Below are 26,900 nucleotides of genomic sequence, written 5' to 3'. Positions count from 1 at the left end.
GGTGCAATCTGGGTTGAAGTTTTCACCACAGGTTAATGGCATCAAAATGGGGCAAAGGAAGTGCCTTGAACTTGGGCATCTCCCCTTTCTGCAGTTCTTTTATTTTCGTCTCCTTCAGTAGTTGACGTTCTTTGTCCGAGAATCAAAGGAGAAAGGCCAATTTTAAAGAGAAATGATCATCTGCATGCCTGTTTCCTTTTCCATATTGCAGCATGGCTGAAAATAGTTATCATCTGCCTCACTCTCATCCTAGGTCTTCTTGCCAAGTTGATGGATGGAAAAATCCCAGTATTTCTGTGAACAACAACAAAAAATTATGCTCTGTCTCTTTGAGTCAGCTACATACAGCAGTGCTTTGATGGGGGTCAAAAATGTTTAAGAACATCTGCACATGAACAGGATTTCTAAGTTTTCTATTTTATGAAATTGTGTAAATAAGAAAAAGTATAATTTCTGAATGAATCTATTGAATTTAACTGTAATTTTTTTCTGCAAGAATGAATAAATCCCTATTATATATATGAAGTCCTGGTGTGGTGCTATGGGTTAATGAGCCAGACTGCAAAGCCATTTGAACTGCAAGGTCGGCGGTTCAAGCTCACCAGCTGCTTCTCGGAAACCCTATACAGGGTTGCTATGGGTCAGAACCAACTCTACAGCACTTAACAACAACAATATATATATGAATGGAATCATATATAAAATTATATCCATTTATAAACAAGAAGTAGAAATGTTTTCTGTTTTCAAAGGTTGTAAGTTTTCCAAAGATTTCTCTGAATAAAAAAAAAAAAAAATTAAGCTATATATTTTCCCTTCATGTACTTGAAAAAGTTAAAAAAAAAAAAAAAATCAAGAAAACCAAACCCAATGGCTACCTTGTTTATTGGGTAACCTGCCCCTGCCATTGAGTCAATTCCAATTTATACCAATATCGTATAGCAGAGTAGAACCATTCCATAGAGTTTCCTTAGGCTATAATCTTTATGGGAAGGAGCTCTGGTAACATAGTGGTTACAAATCGGGTTGCTAACCTCAAGGTCGGCAGTTTGAAACTACCAGCTGTTCCGCAGGAGAAAGAGGAAGCTTTCTGCTCCCATAAAGATTTACAGCGTCGGAAACCCTGTACAGGGTCACTATGAGTCGGAACCGACTCCACGTCATACCACAACAACAACAGTCTTTATGGGAGCAGACTGCCAGGTCTCTTCTCCCGCAGTGCCATTTTCAACAAGAAGGGGGGTGGAGTGTTCAGTCTCAGCAGTGATGAGGTAAAAAGATGGGAGGTAGTACAGGTGGTTCTCAAAGTGAGGCTCCGACCCAGCATCATCATTATCTTTTTGGGAAACTGTTAGAAACAAATCCTCAGGCCAGTTTCAGATTACCACTATAAATTCACTTGTGCGTATTTACTAATCTGTAGTGAACAATTTTGGACAGTGAATAAGGAAGACTGGAGAAGAATTAGTGCCTTTGAAGTATGGTGTTGCTGAAGAGTATTGAGAGTACCACGGACTGTCAGAAGAGCAAACAAATCTGTCTTAGAAGAAGTATGGTCAGAATGCTCCTTAGAAGGATAAGACTCCGTCTCGCATACTTTGGACATGTGATCAGGATAAACCAGTCCCTAGAAAAGGACACCAGGCCTGGTAATGTAGAGGGTCAGTAAAAAAGAGGAAGACCCTCAACAACATGGACTGACACAGTGGCTACAACAATGGCCTCAAACATAACAATTGTGAGGATGGCGTGGACCAGGTAGTGCTTCGTTCCGTTGTGCGTGGGGTTGCCATGAGTAGGAGCCGATTGATGGCACCGGACAAGTGAACAATTTCTCATTTTTCACCACATCAGATGCTGCTTCTAGGTCTGCCTGGCATCTATTTCTCTCCCAACCCCATAGCACCTTCCTACAAAACCAAAGCCTCTTTTTACACTGATAATCACTGACAGGGACAGAGCACCCAGTATGTAAGGTAAACACTGATTTACTTAATAATCTATAATAGACACTTTCATATGTCTTTCGCCAAGATGTGGTGAAACCCATGTGAAACCAATGGATTTACTTGCGTGGATTTGCTAATCTGTATTAAGTAGTTTCACTTGGATTTCAAATGCAAGTAAACCCCATGCCTACTTCGTTTATTGGGTAATCTGCCCCTGCCTTGGGCCACACACAGACTTCCTGAATCAGAAGTGTGCTTAGAACTCAGCAATCCTGTTAACAAGCCCTCTGGGTTATTCTGATACAAGCTAGCTAGCATTTGAGGACTCCTGAAACTCTTGAACCTGTAGATGCTAAAGCCAGGGAATGTGGGTTCAAGTCCTGACTCTGATTTTCAGTTAAACAGGCAAGTGAACCTCTTTGTACCTCCACTTGCCTAGGTGTAAAGTGGGGATAATAGTAGAGGTTGTGAGGATATTGTTGTTGTTGTTAAGTGCCATCGAGTCAATTCTGACTCAGCAAGCAATATTCATGTAAGTGCTTAAAATAGTAAGCACAGAAAAATGGTCACAAGTAATATTATTTTAATCCTGCCATCCTGTCTCTGACTGAGTAGGCTGACTAAGATCCCAAATCAAAGGCACTCATGGGATGTAAAGACCAGGTCTGAGGTTTCTGTGGCCCCACCATCTCCACTCTCCCCGCACCCCAATCTGGCAGGATCCCTAAAAGACCAAAGCAGGGCTTGAAAATACCCATAGCTCACCTCTGCTGTCTCAGAGGCACCCCCACCCCCAGAGTGGAGAAAGGGCACTGGGAAGTGATCATCTGCATGGTACCAGGCACAGGAACAGAACAAAGAAATGGTCAAGAGTAAGCCTTTGTGCCCTTTGGAGATGTAAATTATTATATATGCCTGAGTGGGTTTTTTTTTGTTTGTGTGCTTTTAAAAAAGCTAAAGTGGATAGAGAGAAATACCTTTAACTCATGGTATATGGAGGGGATTATAATTAATGTAATGAAACAAGTTACATGAATGGTTGAATGTGAAACTGATGATGTGCCCTGTAAACTTTCACTCAATCCAAAATAAAAACCTTAAATTAAAAAAAAAAAATTATTGTAACTTAAACCAACTTTTGGACCCCCATTTATGACTTAATAAATTGTAAAATACTTTTAAGCAAAAAAGAAAAAGAAAGTAAGCCTTTGTCCTCTTGGAGTGCTGCAGACACAGCCAAGTGATTTACTAGTAAAAAGATGCCCACATCAGATAGCTAAAAAGAAACCTTCTGCTGCCTCCAGGTAAAGCAAAATCAACTCAGAGGGCTGGGAATAGGAGAAAGGAGGAGACAAACTTGTCTTCAATTAACTTGCCTTATCAAACACAATAACTTTTTTAAACAACAAAAAAAAAATGATGACTGTACACATGGACCTCACCAGATGAAATGCACAGGAATCAAATTGACTACATCTGTAGAAAGAGACGGTGGAAAAGCTCCATATCATCAGCCAAAACAAGGCCAGGGGCAGACTGTAGAACAGACCATTAATTGCTTATATGCAAAGTTAGGCTGAAGCTGAAGAAAATTAAAACAAGTCCACGAGAGGCAAAATACAATCTTGAACATATCCCACCTGAATTTAAAGATCATCTGAAGAACAGATTTGATGCATTAGACACAAATGACCGAAGACCATAAGAGTTGTGGGGTGACATCAAGAACATCACACAGGAAGAATGCAACAGGTCATTAAGAAGACAAGAAAGCAAGAAAAGATCAAAATGGATGTCAGAAGAGTCTCTGAAACTGCTTTCCAGTGTAGAGATGCTAAAGCAAATGGAAGAAGCGAGGAGGTAAAAGAGCTGAAGAGGAAGTTCTAAAGAACAGCTCGAGAAGACAAAGTTAAATATTATAACAAATAATATTATATATATTTTAGAGACCTGAAATTAGAAAACTAAAGGGAAGAACATACTCAGCATTTCTCAAGCTGAAGGAACTGAAGAGAAAAGTTAAGCATCAACTTGCAATATTGAAGGATTCAATGGGAAAAATAGGAGCTCTGGTAGCATAGTGGTTACTAGTCGGGCTGCTACCCTCAAGGTCAACAGTTCGAAACTACCAGCAGTTCTGTGGGAGAAAGATGAGGCTTTCTGCTCCCATAAAGATTTATAGCCTCGGAAACCCTATACAGGGTCACTATGAGTCAGAACTGACTCCACAGCACACAACCACCACCATGGGCAAAATATTGAATGATGCCAAAAGAAGATGGAAGGTATATATAGTCACTGTTATCAAAAAGAAATGGTCAGTGGTCAACCATTTCAAGAGGTAGCATATGATCAAGAGCCAATGATACTGAAGGACAAAGTCCAAGGTGCACTGAAGACATTGTCAAAGAACAAGGCTCCGAGAATTGATGGACTATGAATTGAAATCTTTTAACAAACTGAAGAAGCATTGGAGGTACTCACTCATCTATGCCAAGAAATTTGGAAGACAGTTACCTGGCCAACTGATTGGACGAGATTCTTATTTGTGCCCATTCCAAAGAGAGCTGACCCAACGGAATGAGGAAGTCATCGGACAATATCATTAATATCTCATACAAGTAAATTTTTGCTAAAGATAATCCAGAAGCGGTTGCAAACATACATTTGCAGAGAACTGCCAGAGATTCAAGCTGGATTCAGATGAGGACATGAAACGAGGGATATCATTGCTGATGTCAGATGGGTCTTGACTGAAAGCAGAGAATACCAGACAGATGTTTACCTGTGCTTTACTGACTAAACAAAGGCGTTAGATTGTATGGATCATGACAAGCTATGGACAACATTGCGGAGAATAAGTATTACGTAATACTTAATTGTGCTCATGAGGACCCATACATAGACCAAGAGGCAGTTATTTGAACAAAACAAGGGAACACTGAATGGTTTTAAATTAGGAAAGATATGCACCAGGGTTGTATTCTTTCACCATGCTTATTCAATCTGTCTGGTAGCGTAGTGGTTACTAATTGGGCTGCTAACCTCAGGGTCAGCAGTTCGAAACTACCAGCTGTTTCACGGAAGAAAGATGAGCTTTCTGCTCCCATAAACATTTACAGTCTCAGAAACCCTGTACAGGATTGCTATGAGTTGGAACCGACTCCACCGCACATAACCACCACCACCACCACTGATGAAGATCAAAAATTACAGCCTTCAGTATGGGTTGACCTCAATGTATGAAAAACAAAACTCCTCACCACTGGGCCAATAAACAACATCCATGTAAATGGAGAAAAGATTGAAGTTGTGAAAGACTTTATTTTGCTTGGCTCAACCATCAACATTCATGGAAGCAGCAGTCAAGAAATCAAAGGACTTTTGCATCAGGCAAATCTGTTAGGCAAGACTTCTTTAAAGTGTTGAAGAACAAAGATGTCAGTTTGAGGACTAAGGTGCGGCTGAACCAAGCCATGGTATTTTCAGTCACCTCATATGCATGTAAAAGTTGGGCAGTGTGGAAGAACACAGAAGAATTGATGCTTTTGAGTTATGGTGTTAGAGGAGAATATTGAAAGTACTTGAACTGCCGAAAGAACAAACAGATTTGCGTTGGAAGAAGTACAGCCTGAATGCTCAGTGGAAGCCAGGATGGCCGCTAGTAATCCACTACTCTTCAAGGGCTCCTGTTAGCAAGGATGTTGTTGTTGTTGTATAGTCAGTTGAGTCAGTTCCGACTCACAGTGACCTTGTGTATGGTTTCCGAGGAGCAGTTGGTGGATTTGAACAGCTGACTTTGCAGTTCAAACCAACACTGCAGTCGAGTGCTTATCCTACAGCACCACACCAGGTCTCCTTGGGGTTAGCAGTCTAGTGTATATCCTAGCTAGACGGTTGGATAGAATTGATATTATTTTGTTTTCCTTGTTTTACAGTTCTCATCAATAAAAAGTGTTATTTTGTTTGCAGGGCAAGAGTAATTTTCCCTTTAAAATTACTTTGGGTTAACTTACAGAAAAGATGGCATGATTTAAAGAGAAATATTAAGTAATGGTACAGCTGATGCTGAGCGATTTAAATTTGGATAAAGGCGACTGACGATGCGCAAAGCCCGTCCCAATCCGTCCTGCCTCTGATCCGGCTTCCATATTTAAAATTGTTTTTCAATTTTTCCCTGCCCTCTCACGGGATAAGAGGCGTAGCCCACTACGAGCCCCGCCCCCAACCGCCTTTACTGAACACAGCCCCGCCCCGAATGGACCCGACCGCCCACAAGCCCCGCCCACTCGGGGGTCTGGCAGGCTTCTAGCTCAGGCCCCACGCGCCCCCGCCCCGCCCCTCGAGCGCCTCTTCTCGGCCGCCGTTGCGCGGCGCTCAGTAGCAGCAAGATGGCGGCGCAGCAGCAAGATCGTGAGGGCGGTGCGCAATTGGCTGGGCCCGCGGCGGCGGCAGAGGCTGATCCCCTGGGCCGTTTCACGTGTCCCGTGTGCTTGGAGGTGTATGAGAAACCGGTGCAGGTGCCCTGCGGACACGTGTAAGCGGCGGGTCCGGGCGTGGGACGCCTGACGAGGAAGGGGCTGAAGCCGAGGGGCGAGGCCCTGACTGGAAGCGTCTCGGGGGCGGAAGCAGTGACTAGAGGGACTTCTCCCCGGGGAACTCCGGGAGTCCTTGAGGCCCGGTGAAAGTTGCGGGGCGCTCTTCTCCCGTGGCTAACCCCGTTATTCGGCTCCTTATTCCTTCGCAGTGGAGCACCAGCCACTGTCTCGAGCGCGCATTAGGCTTTGGGCGGCCTGTCAGGCTCCTTCCCTCACATGACAGTGGAATTAGGTCTAAAGTCCGCCCTTGAAGATCCAACGTTTCCCTTAGATAGTTCCACGTACATGGCCCCTACAGTACCTTTGTCTCTGTGTTCGACTCTACCAAGTATTTCTACTGTGCGTTTAAGTTGAAGAAATGCTGAGCGAGGCCAAAAGAACAAAAGGGAAGTCTGCAGAGCTGGCCAGGCCGCCCCTATGTGGAGGGGGCCGGGGAGGGAGCCCAGAGAGCTAGTTGTATTTACTTGTGGGGTTTGTCTGAATCTATTTTAAGCCTCCCTGACCTGCTCATAGACCGGTTAGGGTCATTAAGAGAGATCGCTGTGACAATACCCAGTACAGGTGGATTTGACACACACACACTTTCTCTCAAATGGAAAGAATTGTCAAAAATGAGGCCACCTGTTTCTCTCTCTTCTGAGTTGACATGGCCTCCCTGACCTCCCTCAGTGCTGATCAGGGGCGTCGCTTGGAATTGGGGACCCTTTTTACTGGTCATGGGCATTGTAAACACTGGGCCTCAACAGCAGGTTTTCCTACCGCCGGCCTTCAAGGAAAGCGGCCAGGTGAGGAAACTGAGCCTCACTTAAGTGAGTTCCGCCATTGTTTAAACTCTTCACAGCTGGACTCCTAGATGGCGCTTTAGCCAGCTCAGAGAACAGGGTGGCATCTCGCTGCTTTTCTTTCACTTCCTACTGTACAGGCAGGTTTTTAAATGACCACCCTGGTCCCCAACCCCGTGGAAATGAACCCACCCTTCTTTCTGGGACTTGCTTCCTTCTCCTTCCTTGCACAAAGTAAAACTCTTTCCAGTGGCTGACCATCGGTCTTCCAATCTTATATCAGTCAGCTGACTCGAATGTTCATATGTCCACTATGAGGAGTATGGTAAGAAGCATGAGACTGCCTCAGAATTCACAGCCCAGTGAATTGTTTCTACATACGAACTAAGGAATATTGACACTGGTGTAAAAAATGAATGGTGCCCTGGGAGGATGTTACAGGAATGAGACCTGTGGGGGTTGAAGGAAGGTGATCAGGGAATGAATAAACTAAGAAATTAATGGTGGAATTAAGCTTCATCTACAGTAAAGTGGGATCTAGGTAGCTTTCTCACCAAGTTGTCTTATCCTTGGGTCAGCCCTCCTCTTCAGGTTTTTGCCATTGTGGTTAAATCAGTGGTTTTTATTTACTGGAAACATCTCTGAAGAGGCTTGACCCACAGAGTTCACCAATAGAAGAGCAGCAATATTTGAGGTTCTGTGAGACAGTGACCCTTCACTAGGTCAGGGCAAGGGGCAGAATTGGAATTGAAAGCCCGGCTTGTGTACTTGGCATCTTAGCTCCACATGTTCAGTGCTGATTGAAGTTCGAGGGGAGGGCCTGAATGAGAGAGGGTAGTCTCCCAACTGCTCCAGCCAGTGCTGCCTTGTTGGTTTTTGTTAAGTCTGTGCTTGAAAACTGGATCATCACTGCAACTCTGGCTTAGGGCCTTGTGTTTTTTTTAAAAACTTGATTTCAACCCCTGATTGACTACATTTTTCTCCAACCTAGTGGAATACAGCTGGTGAAGGGCAGGTAGCCGGGGACCCAGAAGAAGAGGATTTCTAAATAGCCCTGTGACAGAAACAGTGGCGAATCTGGAAGACTGGACTAAAAACAGCTCTGGTTAGAAAAATGGAAACTGAAAGCTAGACTAAAATGCAGACTTCTTGGGCATGACTCAGACACAGAGTGGCTCATGAACATTTGAACAGTATGTGCTAGAGGGAAGGCTTTGGAGCCACTTTGTAGATACTTGCTGGGTTTGGTTTTATAAGCTTATGCTCTATTGGGTTCTTCTCCTGATCTGCTGCCTTTAAGAAGAGGCACAACAAGTGACAGCTTCAAAGTCTGGCCTACCTCTTCCTCGTCACAGCTTACCCTTCTCCTTTTGGTCTACCATGCCATAGAACCAGAGGCCTGCCTTCCTGATTTTTGGGCACTCTTTTGCACTTAGTGTCATTTCCATCTGGAATCTTCTGTGTGACTCTAAATTTGAGATCTCAGCTCAGATGTCACCTCAAAGAGGCTTTCTATATTCACCCAGCTCATTTCTTTGCCTTGTTTTATTTTCTCAGTTTACTTAATCACTGTGTAATTAATAGTTATGTTTTTTTCCACTCATACTCCTGCCCATAGTCTAAGTGTCATGAGGACAGTTTGGGTCACCATTTTGTCTAAACACAGGTGCCCTCAGTTTTGAATGACAAGACTCCCTCAGCAGCTTCCACCAGCTGTAGAGCTTTGCCTAGCAGCATTGACACCTAGTTTAATGACAAAGCAGAAGAAAATTCTTAGAGATAGTAAAAATTAGCCAGGTGTGCTGAAAGTTACCTTTGGTATATGTCCTGAGTTCTTCCTGGCAGATTTTGTTAATTCTGCCATAAATAAGTCCTGTTGAGTAAGTTAGATAAACAGTCAGGGTGTTTCCATGCCTCATAGCTTCCTTCTGTAGACCTCACTCAGCACCATCACCTGCCTAGGCACTCAGGGTAGAGACTCATTCATTTCTGGCTTTCTATCATTTTCTCCTCCAAATGCAGTGAGTTGCCAGTTCTTTCCATCTCCAAATTCATGAATTGCCAGGTCCTACTGATGCTGCCCTGCCCCAATTAATTTATTGATTTCATTATCTATTGCCTCAGGCCTTCACAGTCCCTTGCCATTAATCATCTGTTTGGTTTCTACTTCAAGTCTCTTTTCTCCCCTGTCCACAAACAGAAAACCCTGTTGTCCATGATACTACCAGAGATCTTTCTCTAAAGCTTGGATTTGGTCACGTTTAAATCTCTGGGTCCTTATTGCTTACTCTGTTCAATTTTTATTTCCTCAGATGCATCATGAATGTTTAAGTCTAAGGCCTGGAGTATTCTTCTGCTGCTGCTAGCTGAGCTCTTCCTTTTAAGGCTGGTTGTGGATGCTGCCTCTGACCTCTGCTGGGCTCTGACCTTCCCCAGTCCCACAGCTAGCCATTCTTGCCTTAGCCTACTCGTAGCACTTTGCATTCAGCTCAGACAGTAGCAGCACCATTTACATCCTATGTGCTAGACACTGTACTGAGGGCTAGACAGCCTTCCAACAGATCCTTGAGGTGGGTACTACTGTGTCCATTTCACAGGAGTGAAAAAGAGTTCCAGAGAACCCTGCCAAGATCCCTGAGTGGTGGGGACTAAGGTTGGTTACCTCAACGATTAATCATGTGTTTGAATTAGGGGTGAGGTAACACAAGAAGCCATGGTGGTATAGAAATCCACCAGCTGCTTTGCAGGAGAAATTGTGCTTCCATAAAGATTACAGCCTAGGAAATCCTATGGGGCAGTTGCTCTCTGTCCAAGGTTGCTTTGAATTAGAATTGACTCAACAGCAGTGGTTTGGGTCGCTTTTGGGTATTGAGGTAACACAGCAAATTTCAAACTTTTCGTCTCTTATCACTGAGGAGTCTTAGTGTAGGGTTCCTGAAACTGTTTTCTCTGTGGAGTGGACATAGTAGTACCTACTTCTAGAATTTGTTGGGAGGATTGTATCTTTCGTAGAAGATAAAACAGTCAAATGGTCTTTAGAAGTAAGGATGGGGTGAGACTTTGTCTCATGTACTTTGGACATATTGTCAGGAGGGATCAATCCCTGGACAAGGATGTCATTCTTGGTAGAAGGTCGGCAACAAAAGAAGCCCCTTAACGAGATGGATTGGCCCCTTAACGAGATGGATATAAAATGGGTTTATTTGTGTGGCTGACAGAGGGCTGGGCAATGCTTCACACTGTTGTGCATAAGATCGCAGTGTGTCCAAGCTGACTAGATAGCACCCAACAACAACAGCCTCAACCATAAGTTTCACCAGGTATCGTAGTAGTTTGCATTTGTTTCCCTTGCTGGACCACTCTGTGTTCTTTAAGGCAATTTCTACTCCCCCAATAGAGTAGTCTGTATTGGCACCAGGAGCAGAGAGCAAGTTGTTTTGAATTTGTTTTTCATTGATGTCTTAAAAAGTTGATCCATTTCGTTGTCTTGTCTCCATGATGCATGACAGCAGTTCTCTGTGTGTCTTGTTCTAGCTTTTGCTCTGCATGCCTGCAGGAATGTCTGAAGCCGAAGAAACCTGTCTGTGGGGTATGTCGCAGCACTCTGGCCCCTGGCGTCCGAGCTGCGGAGCTCGAGCGGCAGATTGAGAGCACAGAGACTTCTTGCCATGGCTGCCATAAAAATGTATGTGGACGTAAAACAGAAGCATCAGTGTCTTTCTGTGACAAGATGGGGTAAACATTGCACCTTTTCCAAAGTTAGAGCATGGATGAGTGAAGCAATGGCACCCATGCATGGCTAGTTATCTGTGGTGATGGCTGTGCCATTTCACTTTGAGACTGCCTGGATTTGCAATCATTATAATTTTGTTAATTTCACATAGTACAAAAACAAAATAATGTAGGTTTGTTCCCCACTCCACTCTTCAGAGGTTACCACTTAAAAGTGGTTCGATTTAGAAGCCTGCCTAACATGTTCTACCTTTTGACCAGCACAGATGGAAAGTTTTTGCGAACACAATGCAGGATTGTTTTTAAAGTGGCATCATGCTGTAATGTGTACTTAATACAACTAGATTTTTTTTCACTCAGTGACTTATTGGACAGCCTAGCATGTCGATTTCTTTACTATCCAAGCCTTCTTTCTCCCCTTGTTTAATAACCTTCATATCACTTTCTTTTCAGAGTGATTTAGGCATCCCCAGTGGGTGATTCTAGTTCTGAATTGAGTCCTTCAGTTCTTTAGCTGGAGGAAAGACAGGAACTATCAGGATAAGCCAGAGCTCAAATTGTAGAGCTTACATTTCTGGTTGTTTCTTTAATTTGGAAACTTTGACATTACATAAATAAAATTTCCTATTTCATTTTTATGTATGTTAAAAATAAGTGAGGTCTTTTTTTTTTTTTTTTGGTATGCTTTTGATTTTCTTTTTGCAAAGGTTAGTGATGATATTGTATGTTTTTACTCCTTAATTCCTCTTTCTTCATTCCTTACATTTTTCTTGGAATGCCTGTGATGAAAAGGACTCTCTTCTGGGGTTTTGTCTCCATTTTACAAAGCCTAGATTTTATAGGGAAGACAGAATTCAGATTGGGTTTTTAAAAATCCTCTATCACAATTTGGTAATTAGTACCTTCACTAGGATTTCTAGCTTGCATCTCTTTTCCTTAAATGATTACTTTTCTCTGTTGCACACATGTGCAAAAATGTGGTTCTTGGCTTCCTCTAAGGAAATTAGTTTAAATGCTAGTGTAGAAAACATAGGAAATGTCACTGGATTTGGAGTGTGTGCGAGCAGAGAGCACAGCCTAAATAAAGCAAGCCTCTAGGAGGAGGAGGAGTGTTTGAGTGGAAGATGTCCTGATTTGATGGTAACAGAAATGCAGTGGGGTTTCAGTCCCACTAGCACAGCCAGGAATCTGGTGAAATTGTTAGTCAGGGTTATGTAGGCCTAGATTTTATCTCACCCTTGTTTTGGTACAAGGTCCTGACTGACTGTTGCGTCTGATTTTCTTAGTTCTTCCTATCTAAGATCCGGGCCCACGTGGCTACCTGTTCCAAATACCAGAACTACATTATGGAAGGTGTGAAAGCCACCACTAAGGATGCATCCCTTCAGCCAAGGTAAGAGGACTCATTGACTCCTTCAGGTGGAGATCATCCTTTGCTACAAGGATCTTGAACACTGTTCAGAGGTTTAGATGTATGAGCTTGGGAGAGTAGTGAAGTTGTACTTGTTATGTTGACTGTAGCTGATCCACATAGGTTTTTTGGGGTTTGTTTTTAAAGAGGAATGGGGATGTCTTCAGTGTTTACTCAAATGTCAGCTATGCCATTGCATTACATTCAAAATGCTTAACCTGATACTGGTATCGTAATTAGCCTCCTGTCATGATACATTCAGTGAGCTTTGCCTCCTTTTGGAGTTTACGAGGGTGAGTCAAGAAGAATTGCTACACATACAGGAACAAAGATGTGAAAACATCTTAGACATTACCAGATACCTTGAGGAAATGAGGTGCTAAGCCTTGGCTAAGGACCATCATCTTGAGGTTAACTGGCATAATATAGTCCACTAAAACAGTGCTCTACATCCTACTTTCGTGAGTAGGATCTGGGATCTTAAAAGCTCATGAGCAGCTGTCTAAGGTGCAACTATTAATTCTGTCTGGAGGAAAAAAGAATGATGAAAATTGAAGATGTTTGGAAACAATTAGTTCAGTGGACTAATGGACCACATGAACATCGGTCTCCATGACCCTGAGACCAGAAGAATTAGATGGTGCCCAGCTACCACTCAACTGCTCTGAAAAGGAAGGATCACACTAGACGCTTCTAGATAGAGTAGGAAAAAATGTAGAACAAAACTCAAAATCATGAAAAACATCAAGCTTATTGTGCCAGTAGAGATTGGTGGATCCCTAAAACTGTGGTCTTTAGTCACCTTTCAGGTCTGGAACTGAACTCACCCCCGTGGCTCCATTTTCATCCAAGCAGTAGATCGATCTGTAAGGGAAACAACAGTACTAGCGAGGTACACACACCATCGAATGGTCAACTGATTGAGATCAAAGGGGCAACATTTGCTCAAGGACTAAGTTCAGAGGGTTAGGAAAGGGATGGAAATGGGAAACAAAGGGAGGAAATGGAATAGGTTATGTTATATTGAAGGAGTTGGAATCATTAAGATGAAAAGAATGATTTGTTGAATGTAAAACTGACGATCTGTTCTATTAACCTTCGCTCAAGTCACACAGGTTTTTTAAAAATAAAGAATTGCTACAAAATCATAGAAACCTTTATTATACAAAAGTAGGAAAATTTGAAGTCATTGTTTCTTGACAGGTATTTTGCCTAGGTCTGTACACTTCTTAGGCAGTGTTTCCATCTCTAACCCACCAGTGATTCCTTGGAAACCTTATATAGGGCTGCACTTAACAACAACAACCCTTCCCCCAAAATTCTGCACTTAACAATTTACATCACGTCATACAACAGTTTTGGCATGCTCATGTGCCTCAAATCATATTCTTTTCAGTGTATTTTGAGTTTGAGGAACAAAAAGAAGCCTGAAGGGACAAGATCAGGGATGTAGGGTGGATGAAGTAAGGTTTCCCAGTGAAAATCCCGTAGGACAGCCCCTGCTACCCTTGAAGAACAAGCAGGTGTATTGTTGTGATGGAAAACAGTTCTTGGGTGCAACTCTCCTGGCCTTTTTCTCACCAGTGTGGTTTTCAGTTTTCTTAGAACTTCTCCTAGTAAGCCTCTATGATTGTCCTGTGTTTCAGAAGATCTATAAAGATTTCCTTTGGAATCCTGAATAAAAGTCACCATAACTTTCTGAGCCTACCTCTCTGCCCTGTTCACCTTCCTCAATCTCCTTAAAATACTTTGTTGTTGTTGTTAGGTGCGTCGAGTCAGTTCCGACCCATAGTGACCCTGTATAGGGTTTCTAAGGAGCAGATGCCAACCTTGCAGTTCAAACGGCTTTGCACTCTGGCGCATTAACTCACAGTGCCACACCAGGACTCCTAGATCCATCTAAAAACTCTTGTTTTATGTGAGACAGCATTCCCATAAACTTGTTGCAAAGCTTCATTGACTTGGGAAGATGTCCACTTGAGTTTGGTTAAAAGTTTGATATTCCATGACTGCAAATTCGTTTTTATTCCATGGCATGAAAAGTATCCCTTTTAATGGACTTCTGGTGTGGTGCTGTAGGATCAGTGCTGAATGGTGAACCACAGGTTAACAGCAGTTCAAACCCCACCAGCTGCTCCTCAGAAACCCCATACAGGATTGCTATGACTCGAACCCGACTTGATGGCATTTAACGACAACAACAGTGTGGTGCTGCAGGGTAATGCACAGGACTGCAAGGTGAGTGGTTCACATTCACCAGCTGCTCATCAGAAACTCTCTGTAGGGAACCAACTCAACGGCACTTACCAACAATGAGACTAAGACAACTGAGAGAACTTATCTGTGGCCATCCACTGATCACAGATGCACGTTTAAACACTTTGTATGTGGAATAGGCCTATGCCGGTATGAATTGGAACCCCTAGTAGCAATACTTTTTGATATACCCTCGGACAGTGATTGAAGTGTGGAAAGGTACTCATGGAAGGTTGCTTGCTTTTCATCTTCCCAGGAATATACCAAACCGGTACACTTTTCCTTGCCCTTACTGCCCTGAGAAGAACTTTGACCAGGAAGGACTTGTGGAACACTGCAAAATATTCCATAGTGCAGACACCAAATCTGTGGTAAGAGTAACTTGCATCTGTTTTTTTTTGTTTTGTTTTTTTAACTTTGTGTTATGAAAATAAGTCCAATTTACAGAAAAATGGCAAGATTGTACACGGTTTCTTATATGCCTACAGACCTTTCACCTGGCTTCATAAAGGAACATTTTACTATATTTGCTTTATTCTATGTATGTATGAGCCCTGGATAAGCACTGAACTGGTAACCACAAGGTCAGCAGGTCAGACCCACCACTGTTCTCAGGTACTACAGGGTCGCTGTAAGTTTGAACCAATTCAATGGCACATACCACCAACATACATGTAGATGCACTTTTTTTTTTCTTCAGAATCATTTGAAACTAAGTTACAGATATCATGATCCTTACAAAACCACATCTTTTTGTGTTTTATTATCTCATTCAGGAAATTTAATAATGACAAAGTCATGATGCTGTGGGCTAATGTGCTGGACTGCAAAGTTGGTTTGAATTGCAAGGTTGGCTGTTCATGCTCACCAGCCACTCCTTGGAAACCCTACACAAGTTTGCTGTGGGTTGGAACCAACTCTACAGCATTTAACGACATCTCGTGGAATTTGTGTTCAGATTTTAACAATTACTGATAATGTTCTTATAGCCGGTACCCCTCCCCCCAAATACCTAGCTCCAGTGTATGACAGTTGTCATGTTCCTTTAATCTGAAGCACATCCTCAGCCTCTCTCTCTCTTGATCTTGACTTTTTTAAGCGGCCAGGCCAGCTTTGTAGATTGTCCTTTAATTCAGGTTTGTGTTTCTTCATGATTAGACTCAGACCAGGCTGTTTTGGCTGAGGAATCTGGTAAGTGGTGTGGCTTGCGTGTGCTGCATTATGGATATGTAGTACCTGTTGATCCTGTTATTGGTAATGTCGACTTGGACTAGTTGGTTGAAGATCCTTTGATGTCCACCAACTTTCTCTTCCATAAAGCTGTTGTTTTTCCCCTTTAAGAGTTTTCATAGATATGGGAAAAGAGGATTCTGATGAAATTGCTGGGAAAAGGCTTATTAATCCTCTGATTATATTTAAGTATCAAGACTGGCATATAATTTCTTTTAAAAATAAAAAAGTTTGTGTTCTTTTTTGGTAATGTTATTCATTCCTCAATGTGATTAGCTGACTAATATGACTTCCCCTTTAGTTCAGTTTTGTTTTCCCGTTTATTTCAGACTGCTCCTGACCAATATGCCCCACTTCTTGGGCAGTCTTCAGCTTCATTACTGTAAAAGAAACTAGAATTGGAGTGAGCTTTTATGAGGATACCAGGACAGCTGTCATTGCTAATCATCTTTGGCCTTGCGGCATTCTCTGTTTTTCCTAACATAAATTTTAAGATATAACTGATCTATTCAAGAATACCTTAAATGTTCTCTTAAGTATTAGACTCTGTACCACATCTAAGTTCTAGTCAAGGCAGCGACTCTACACTTGTTTCTCTGGCCTCATAACATATAGGCTACAGAAACATAACATGTGACAGGTTCCACAGATGGATAACCTTTCCATCTGCTTTACCCACCTCCCCAAACTTGAGAACTTCATCCATGGTGTGCCCCCATTTCAGTAATCCTTGTAGGCCCTAGCACATTCTCCAGTGGCTGAATCACTCCCAGCATGAACTGTCTCTGTCCTTCCCAAATACAAGCTGAATCCTGCTTTTAACTAGGTAGGTCAAAGCATCAGGTCTGTGTCCCGTTTCTTCTGTCCACCTCAGGAGCCCCCCAACCCACTAGTGAGGTCATGCACAGGCATGTCTGACCCAGAGATACTCATTTCTCTAACCTTTAAAAATCAGAGCAAATTAGATTGCTCATCTTGGTGTACTGTACATTTGAAAAATGAGAGATTCTGGCAAAACTCAGCTGGCTCTGAGAAGTCATTGCCCCCTCACTTAACGCCTAGCCTGCTTCACTTGTTTGCATTACTAGCTGGCACCTGTAAGCGCTGCCATTCGTAACCCTTGTTCCTTTCTCTGTCTTTCCCATTTAATGGGGAAGAGGGCTCCTTGTGAAGTCTCAGTAAAGGACCAAAAGAGAACTTGGCACTGATAAAGAACCCAGTAAGTGCTGCATGTTCTTACTGTTCCTGAGACTTCACCATCATGTTTCTTCTCTTACCTCCAGCTTTTTTCATTACCTGCTTATTAACTTTTGTGTTCTTTCAAATATGCCCAAGTCCTCAGGACTACTTCTTGGGGGCCTATTTGACCTGGCATTTTCTCTGGATGGCATTTTCTCTTTTCTTTCAAGCTTTGGTTTTGCAAAGATGCTGTTTTCCTATCCTCCCCTATGTCACCTTGAGTCTGGCTTCCACCCCACCAATCCTACAGACGTCCCCTTGATGGTCCCAGCCAGTTTCCTTGGAACCTTGGTTTTTCTTCACCTTTTGGCAGTTTTTTACAGTTTTTTCTTTTGTACGTAGTCAGTTCATTGCATAATAGGTAGGTTGACTGTAAAAGGTGTTTCTCTGTCCTCTTTCCCTAGCCCCCCACTTTCCTGCCACCACATTGTTCCCAGTGTTTGTTATCATATTGTATTCAGATTTATTAATCTATGATGAATCTGTTGCATTTGCCATTTCAGTTTTATAAAAATAAACCTAGTATAAAAGTAAAACATCATACTATGGCGGCCAGATAGTCTTTCATGAGATTAAACAGTCACAAAGAATTGATTGTTTTTGCTCAGAAACACATCGGCCTCATCATTTGGCACTAGTAGTCATCTTTCTAATATATCTTTGTTAAACAGATAATGGAAACTTCTGTGGGCATTGTACTAGCTTCTTAAGGTTGCTGTAACAGAGTACTACAAAGTGGCTGGTTCAGAGCAGAAGTGTACTCTTAGCTCTGGAGGCATCTGAGATCAGGCTGTTGGTGACGATTGCTTCTGAGCCTCTGAGGGAGAATTGGTTCCGTACCTCTCTTCCAGCTTCTGGTAGTTCCAGGCATTTTTGGCCTTGTAGCTGAAGCATCTCACAGCGTGCGTCCTTCCCGTGTCTCCCTGTCTCTGTGTCATCTCCTCTTTTTGATGGACTCAGCCACGGTCAGGAGTGTGTGGCCATAGACCCTCGCCTCTTTTACAAGGACCAGTCATACAGGTTAGGGCCCACATTAACTCCAATAGGGCTTCCTGCTAACCTGAGAAACATTTCAAAGACCCTTTTTAAGGGTCACAGTCACACAGAGGGTAACTGTAGCTATCATTAACCTACTGTTTTTTTTTCCTTCAGGATTCCAGAGGGGCTGGGCTACACAGTACATATCCTTAGCCCACAGTAGGCAAGAGAAGAGGCATGTTCTATGAAAAATAGTCAAAAGCCATGTTTTCTACTCTTATTTTCAAGAGATTTTAAGGACTCAGTAACTAACCACTGATTGAGAAAACCATTTTGCATTTTGAAGTTAGCTAGCAGGCCTTGGAGAAACTGTGGCTGTGGTTCCAAACCATTGCAATAAAGCTAAAGCAAGTCACACAAATGTCTTGATTTCCAATTGCTTATAAAAGAGATGGTTACACAATACTGTAGTCTTTTAAGTGTATGATTTGTTGTTGTTAAGTGCCTTCGAGTTGGTTCTGACCCATAGCGACCCTGTACAGGGTTTCCGAGGGTGTAAATCTTTACAGGAGTAGAAAGCCTCATCTTTCTCCCGCGGAGCGGCTGGTAGTTTCAAACCGCTGACCTTAAGGTTCGCAGCAGCATTAGGGAAAAGTTTGAAATATTGCGAGAATTACTAAAATGAGACACAGAGTGAACACTTGCTGTTGGAAACATAGTGCTGAGGGTTTTTTTTGGGGGGGGGCATTTCTTCTTTAACCTTTATTCCCAGGAAAAGATGATACTCTCTACTACTTAGATTGTTTCAAGACTGTGTATAAGGTACAATTTTCATAATTAGGCGAGTATTGTAAAACAAGAGACCAAGGCACATCGACTTTCAGTTCATTAGCTGCAGATTTTAGAGACTTTGGAAGTGTGTGTATTGGAATAGGAACAGGGAGTATTGAAAATGGGTTATTATATGCTGCTTCAAGCTAATGCTTGGAAGGAAAAGAATTTTATTGTAGAAACTTTTATATTTTCCTGATATTCAGGACCAACTTGATGGCACTTAATAACAACAATATTCCAAGAAGGACCACTGGTAGTGTAACCAATTACCTGTTGGGTTGTTAACTGCAAGGTGAGCAGCTTGCATCTACCAATAGCTCTGTGGGACAAAGACGAGGAATTCTGCTCCCGCGAAGATTTACAGCCCTGGAAACCCTATACAGGGTTGCCATGAGCCGGAAAAGACTCCACAGCACATTACCACCACCACCACCACCACCACCACCTCTGTGTTAAAGACTGATACTACATTATGTTGTTGTTGTTGTTCTGATGCAGTATTTCAACAAACCTTTACTCAGCTTGTTTAAAAAAAGAAACACACAAAACAGTATCTGCAAAGCACAATAAAGCAATACAGTGAAGCACACTAAAACTAAGTATACATATATAGGATGATTATATATATTATTTATATACAGACACATCTGACCTATTAAACGTAAAATAGAAGGGTCAGTAAAAATAGTAGAGGTGGTTCAGTTCAGTTCTGCCATCATGTCGCCAGCCTTTACTTGTAGGATTGAGTAACTACAGAAACCAGTGTGCCATCCAAATTCAGTTAGTTTGCACACCTACGCGCACTAACTAATGGCAGAACCATACCAGAACCCAGTTCTCTGGGCTGCTAAGCTAGTTCTTTTTTGACAGGACCAGAAATGCTCTCCCTTGAATGATGGTTAGTAGTGTTATGTGGAAGTTCACACTGCATAGCTGAAAATAAGTTATGTGGACAAATGCCCGCTCCAGAGACATTTGTAGTTTTTGAATATCCTTCATGAAATTTGTGTGTCCCACTTTGATGCAAATGAAGCATCTTCTACTATGTTGTTGTTAAGTGCCCTTGAGTTGGTTCCAACTCATAGCAACCCTGCGTAGGGTTTTCAAGGAACGGCTGGTGGGTTAGAAACGCTGACCTTACGCTCCAGTGCATTAACCCTCAGTGCAACACCAAGGCTCCTGTCTGCTATAACTGGTGTTTTTGTCATCTGTTTCACATCACAATACATGTTGGTTCACTTCCTTTTTGTTTTTCAAATTCAGTTGTGTGGAGAAATTCACTTTTGCCAGTTGAGCATTTTTGCCACGTACAAGACAGATTGATGGCGTTGGTTATGTAGTGCAGCCAACCACACTGTCCTTTTCCCAGTGATCCCATCTCCATTCAGCTCAGCATCCTCACTTCTGCTACATTTTTCCTTATGTGGCTGTACCATTGTTTAATTGGACACTAAACTGATTCCCAGATGATGAAATCAGGAGATTTTATTAAGGACTGACTGCTAAATGCTATTAATAAATTATTAATTGATCAGTGTGATAATGGAGTTGTATTGAAACCGAGAAATACTCTTCAGGACTATTCGAAAATACTGGCAGGTGAAATCTCTTAGAATGTTTCTTCTTTTTCTGCTGTATTGAATATGGCAGATGTAAATTTATGTGTAAGGACCTCTGGTAGCATAATGGTTATGAATCGGGCTGCTAACCTCAAGGTCAGCAGTTCAAAACTACCAGCTGTTCCACAGGAGAAAGATGAAGCTTTCTGCTTCTGTAAAGACTTACAGCCTTGGAAACCCTATGCAGGGTTATGAGTCGGAACCGACTCCATGGCACATTACCACCAAATTTATGTGTTGGGTTTAAAACCTAGTTCATTAAACTATACACTTGAAGTTTTTCCTGATTTTAAATGTTACCTATCTTTGCCTGTGTGTTAGTATGTCATAAAGTAGCCTTTGATGTAGGCTAATTCATTAGTGGAGTGAGGTGCACTCATATTTCTGATGGACATTGCTAAGTCACTCTGCAGGTTCTGGTGCCGCAGCTGAAGGCCTCTCTTCCTTCAGCGCTATCCTCCGTCCCGCTCCTCTTCCTGCAGAACTCCACCTGTCGGCAGCTCAGCCGTCCTCACCTCTGTTCTGGCTCCACAGCTGCAGCTCTTCCACTAAACGGTCTTCCACCAACTCAGGCGCGTCTCTCGCCAACCCCTTTGCCACCGTATCTTCTTAGAAATAGGGTGTGGGGGCCCATTTATGCCCCACCCTGTTGTTGTTGTTGTCAGGTGCCATCGAGTCAGAACCGACTCATAGTGACCCCATGCACAGTAGAATAAAACAATGTCCGATCCTGGGCCAGCCTCACCACCGCTGCCACACTTTGACGCCATCAGTGATGCCACCTGGCCGATCCATCTCGTTGGGGGTCTTCCTCTTTTTCTCTGACTCTCCATCTTACCCAGCATGACATCCTTCTCCAGCGACTGTTCTCTCTCCTGACAATATGTCCAAAGTATGAGAGATGGAGCTTAGCCATCCTGGCCTCCAAGGAGCACTCTGGCTGCACTTCTTCCAAAATAGATCTATTGGTTCTTTTGGTAGTCCATGACAATTCTAGTATTCTCCTCCAACACCACAACTCAAAGGCATCAATTCTTCTACGGTCTTCCTTATTCACTGTCCAGCTTTTGCATACGTATAAGGTTATTGAAAATACCATGGCTTGGGTCAGGTGCACCTTAGTCCTCAAGCTGACATCTCTGCTCTTCAACACTTTAAAAAGTTCCTGTGCAGCAGATTTGCCCAATGCAGTATGTCGTCTGATCTCTTGACTGCTGCTTCCGCGAGTGTTGATAGTTGATAGTTGATCCAAGAAGAATGAAGTCCTTGACAACTTCAATCTTTTCTCCATTGATAAGAATGTTGTTTATTGGTCCAGTGGTGAGGATTTTTGTTTTTCTGACACTGAGATGCAACCCATACCGAAGGCTGTGTTCTTTGATCTTGATCAGTAAATGTTTCAAGTCCTCTTCACTTTCAGCAAGCAAGGTTATATCATCTGCATATCGCAGGTTGTTAATGAGTCTTCCTTCAGTCCTGACGCCACGTTTTTCGTCATAGAACCCGGCTTCTCGTATTATTTGCTTAGCATACAGATTGAGTAAGTATGGTGAAAGAACACAAGCTTGTCGCACACCTTTCCCCCACCCTAGCTGCTGCTTTTTCATTTTCACAGATGTTCTGTTGTAGCCAGGCTAGTGGTCTGGCTTCTCCCGCTAGTCCTGCCTCCTGGCCTCTTGTCCACACCACTTCTCCCGAGTACCCTTTGCTTTTCTAAACACCTCCCAAGCTCCACTCAGCCTCTTCTAGGAAGCACTTTTAGTCTGGTTGCCCTCACCTTTCATTTACTTCATCACGTGTTCACATATGGCTCTGGGTTGCCTCCTTGGGACCTCACTTATCTGCTGCTCAACTTGGGTTACAAGGCTCTGCCCTGAGTCCCTCCCTGCACTTTGGCTCACTTCTTTGACCACTGTTGTTGTTAAGTGCTGTTGAGTTGGTTTTGACTCATAGCAACCCTGTGTAGGGTTTCCGAGAAGCAGCTGGTGGGTTTGAACTGCCAGCTTTGTGGTTTGAAGTCCAGTCCGGGTACTACAGTGCCACACCAGGAGACACATAGTAGGGGATCAAAAAAAAAAAGTGTGGCATCCTGGCCTAAGCTGCTGTCCACCCCCGTCTGTCATCTGACTCAAGTAGAAGACTAGTAGTATCCCTGTGACGCTGATGCCCACATGAAGGAGTGAGCAGGCCCTGGCTGGTGTCTGGGGAAAGCTGTCCTGGAAGAAAGGTGGCCAGACATAGGCTACAGAGGGCCTAAGACCTTGCTTCTTTATTGACAGGTATGTCCGATATGTGCCTCGATGCCCTGGGGTGACCCCAACTACCGCAGCGCCAACTTCATAGAGCACATCCAGCGCCGGCACCAGTTTTCATACGACACTTTTGTGGTGAGTCTGAAGCCCGGGCTCTGCACTCTCCCTGGGAACAGCACCACTCCCTCACATCAACTGCTTGTTGAGCTTGTCACCTGATGTAATGGCAGCTTGCTAGACTCTTGAGCCAGGGAAGTGGCCAGAGCCTCATGTGGTTTGGTGTTTGAGAAAATGAGCTGATTGGTTATCTAGACAGAGAAACCGTGAAAGCTTGTCCCCATTTTTTTGTCCTCCCTCCCAAATTTTGCTTGCTTTCTTTTGGTATGTAGAGTTTTACTTGTTACTTAATCTAATTTGGTTATATATCTTTAAGTTGATGGCACTTAAAAACAGCAAACTTAAGTTCAAGTGCCCATGGGGACAAGCAAGTAATGGAAGTGGTCCTCATCAGAATTTACAAGATGGAGAGTGGGTGACTCATTAGGGGAGTGCTGAGAGTGACTGCTGTCCCCTCCAGCTGCCCCTCCTCCAGGAAGCTAGAAATGCAGAATTTCATGTGAAGTACCACAGCTTTTATCTCCTAGTACTTACGGTCAAACAACACACATTCATGAGCCAGCTGGTCATCAGGTTTGTTTCCTTCCCTTGGAGCCTGGGCGGTTTTGAAGTGGCATGCTATGGTCCTGGTATTTCAGTAATGGAGCAGCTTGACCACCTACTGAAAGTGTACCATTTCCACAGAAAGGTGTCCTGTTAAGATTTAGAGTAGTATTTAGTCTGAATAGCTGCATTTCAGGACCTTAGAAGGACTGTCTAGATCTTTCCTAAGTCGTCATGAAGAATACTTATTCTAACCCTGAAATTTAGGCTTAAGAATAACATTTTTTGTTAACTCTAAGGATGAGCTCTGGTAACATATTGGTTACGAATTGGGCTGCGAACTGCAAGGTCAGCAGTTCGAAATTACCAGCTGTTCCGCAGGGGAAAAAAGATGAGGCTTTATGCTTCCGTAAAGATTTATAGCCTCGGAAACCCTGTACAGGGGCGCTGTAAGTCGGAACCGACTCCACAACAAATAACAACAAGGATGACTAGAATTCCTAAAAAGTCCAAGCAGATCATTCTGTCCCATTAAAGAAAGTTAATGTTACTACTTTCTCCTAAAAATCCCATTCTGGGCAGGTCACTGAAGCCACCCTATAGAAATGATGCCACCAAGTGGGTTTGTGCATGTGGTTGCCTTCCCCTGCTGATGAATGAACTTCATTAAAACGTGAGCATTTGGTCTGTGTTCAGTCTCCCCATGAAGGAGGATCTGGTGCCAGGCAGCCCCCACAGTCTCACCACTATACTGCCCTGCTTCACTTACTGAGCAGATCCTTTGCAGCTGGCATCAGTTGCAGGACTGAGTGTGTGTGTTGCTGCAGGATTACGATGTGGATGAAGAGGACATGATGAACCAGGTGTTGCAGCGCTCCATCATGGACCAGTGAGCAGTCCATGCTGTGCATCTCCCGCTCCAGAGCTTCCACAGGAAACGTGAAATTTTGGACTCACCCACCTACAGTGGACAACAGACCTGGAAGTGAACCATGGCATTAAGGACAGGGCCTTCTGACAGGGGAAATAGGGGCCCCAGGTCAGTGTCCCCTCTTTTCTGCAGGCTCTTACCAAAGCTGTTTTCCCCTCCTGTTAACTTTGTTCGTTCCATGGTTTAGTCTTGTATTAATTCCCGGCTACTTCCTAGAGCTTCGGCCTCCTCTTCCCACCACCACTTTTGCTCTTGTCTCAATCATCCCTGGAGTCCAGTGTTCTCCTTGTGGGTCCTCTGAGCCAATCAGAGCCTTCTCTGGGCCACAGATAGCACAATGAGACTAGCACCTCCTTGCCCCTCTAGACAGTAGTGCACCGGGCAGTGAGTGATGAAGCATTGAGGGTCTAGTGCTGGAAGGTTTGAGTAGTGGCCCTTCCTCCTCCTGCTCAGCCTTCCCGTGAACTGGTCGGTCTTCAATGCCTGCAATGGTGCCTTTTTAGGATAAGGTGTGACCATGTATTTTAGTTTTGACAGGAAGTATTTCTAGGTTCGGAAAGTTAAAGCAATGCATCTGGCAATGGGGCGGAGGGAGAGAGGTGGGAGGGTCAGAGTTGTTTGGTTCTGGTTTTCAAACTCACGAGCTATTTTCACATGACTGCGTGAGGCTGACCTCTGTATTTGGGGGCTTGCTTATTATAGCCTTGTCCTTGAAACCAGAAAAGGAGTCCTGAATAAGAAGCAAGAGCTGAGGGGGCTCCAGCAGATACTCATTCTGTTCTAGTTGGTGACTTAGATTAGACGAAACATTGTTTTCCTGTTGCAGATGGTTTTCCTTGTCAAACAGTTTCTACCTTAGACGGGGGTGTGCATGCTTTCCCTTTAAATGCAGAGAAAGGTTCTAGGCAATCTGTTACCTCTTGTTACAAGACAGATGTTCCTAAAGGAGAAACACATTCTGGTGAGCAGCTGTTGATAAAAGCTGTCCACTGGAAACTTGCTTTGGTAACAGGTCAGGAAGCCCCAAGTTCAAGATCGTTCACAGTAGTAAACAAAAGGCTAAAGACTTGTCAGCCTGCTCTGTGGGAACAGAAACTCTCATCAACCAAAAGGCACATGAAATTGGGTCTTTGTGTGTGTGTGTGTGTGTGTGTGTGTGTCATGTCAAACAACTTGAGTCTGAACATAGAGCGGTTTCTAGTCAGTAGCTGAGGCTGCAGGTAACAGATGTGCCCCAGTCTGTGTCTGCTGCTGTTGCTGTGGGCCTCCCTACCGGCCAATGAAGGGCGGCTGGAGCCCATCCAGGCAATAACTTCCTAAAGGTGCTGTTGCTCGTGAGAGCCCCACCATTTAGGTCAGCTGCTTCACTGTCCTTCTAGAAAAGTTCATTCAGCCCTCCTGAGTTGAGATTGTCTCTGTCAAGTCTGGAGGGAACTTAGAGGAAACCTGCTGTGGCTCAGAGAAACTTGGCTTATTTTCCTGTATTAAGTGCACTTCATGTATTTCTAATAAGATGACTTTCCAGAAAGTGAAATTTGTTATGTTCTGACTTTTAAAGGCGAAATATAAATAAATTTCATAATTTATCCAACTGGTAAGTGGTAATGACTGGTTTCATGAAACACCATTTCCCGAGGAGCCTCCACAAGAGTCCTGCTTGTTCTGAGGGGAAGGCGAGGCCAAGCTGGCTTTTCATCACGCTCCTTGCTGGGCCCCAGGCCACTTTGGAAAATGAACACAATCCTCACTTCCCACAGTTGGGACATGACATTTTGAAACGAGAGGTGAAAATGCTCGACAAAGCAAGGTGTGCCACGTGCCTTTATCTACATTCTCCTGACATGCAGTGCCCCAGGGACATCTTAGTCAGAGGTCCACCAGTTTGAGGTCAGGCCCAAGAGGAGGGGGCCTGTGAGAACTCTGACAACAGCTTCCCCTTACTGAACCCACTTCCCTACTCTGAAGTAGAAGCTAATCCTTCCTCACCAGGATGGTAGTAGTCTAGGAGCTCACAGACCCTAGGACTGTGTCAGTTGCTGTGGCTTCTCCGTGTGGCACTCAGCAGCTATCCTTATCTCCTGAGTTTATCCAGGCCCATCCTCGTCCCATAGAAGCTTACATATAAAGCAGCTCAAACACCTCAACTTCTGCAGTGGATGGTACCAGGAACTATGCAAGTCAACCCTGGCAATCCTTTTACTCCCTGATATCCTGCAGGCTCCCTGGCCTAGGTATGGATTGTGCTGTGGGTTCTGGTTAGAATTCAGTGCCTCTGTTCTTGCAACATACACTTGGGCTGTCCTTGAAGGTCTTTCGTCAGACCAAAAGAGATCAAGAAATGATAGTGACACTCGGAACTGAATGAAATGAGAGCACAAGCCAAGTAAATATATGGGAAGAGAATTCTAGCAGAAGTAACCAAATTCAAA

The 26,900-nt window shown here is 43.5% G+C and overlaps 1 protein-coding gene across 1 annotated transcript; it reads left to right on the top strand.

The window, feature by feature from the left end:
* The first annotated feature begins 6,338 nt into the window (after window positions 1–6,338).
* RNF114 (ring finger protein 114) lies at window positions 6,339–24,482 on the top strand. Its single transcript, XM_006839189.1, has 6 exons — window positions 6,339–6,486; window positions 10,864–11,014; window positions 12,348–12,454; window positions 14,985–15,099; window positions 22,908–23,015; window positions 24,368–24,482. The coding sequence occupies exons 1-6, from the start codon at window positions 6,341–6,343 to the stop codon at window positions 24,431–24,433; spliced, it is 693 nt and encodes a 230-aa protein (XP_006839252.1). The 5' UTR covers window positions 6,339–6,340; the 3' UTR covers window positions 24,434–24,482.
* Window positions 24,483–26,900: the final 2,418 nt, after the last annotated feature.

This window comes from Chrysochloris asiatica, unplaced genomic scaffold (genome assembly GCF_000296735.1).
Source record: "Chrysochloris asiatica unplaced genomic scaffold, ChrAsi1.0 scaffold00023, whole genome shotgun sequence".
NCBI lineage: Eukaryota > Metazoa > Chordata > Mammalia > Afrosoricida > Chrysochloridae > Chrysochloris > Chrysochloris asiatica.
This window is presented reverse-complemented; position numbering and strand designations above follow the sequence as displayed.

Coding starts and splice junctions, on each gene's coding strand:
- RNF114 (XM_006839189.1), top strand. CDS start 6,341: ATGGCGGCGCAGCAGCAAGATCGTGAGGGCGGTGCGCAATTGGCTGGG. Junction 12,455..14,984: donor GATGCATCCCTTCAGCCAAG/GTAAGAGGACTC, acceptor TCATCTTCCCAG/GAATATACCAAACCGGTACA. Junction 15,100..22,907: donor GTGCAGACACCAAATCTGTG/GTAAGAGTAACT, acceptor CTTTATTGACAG/GTATGTCCGATATGTGCCTC.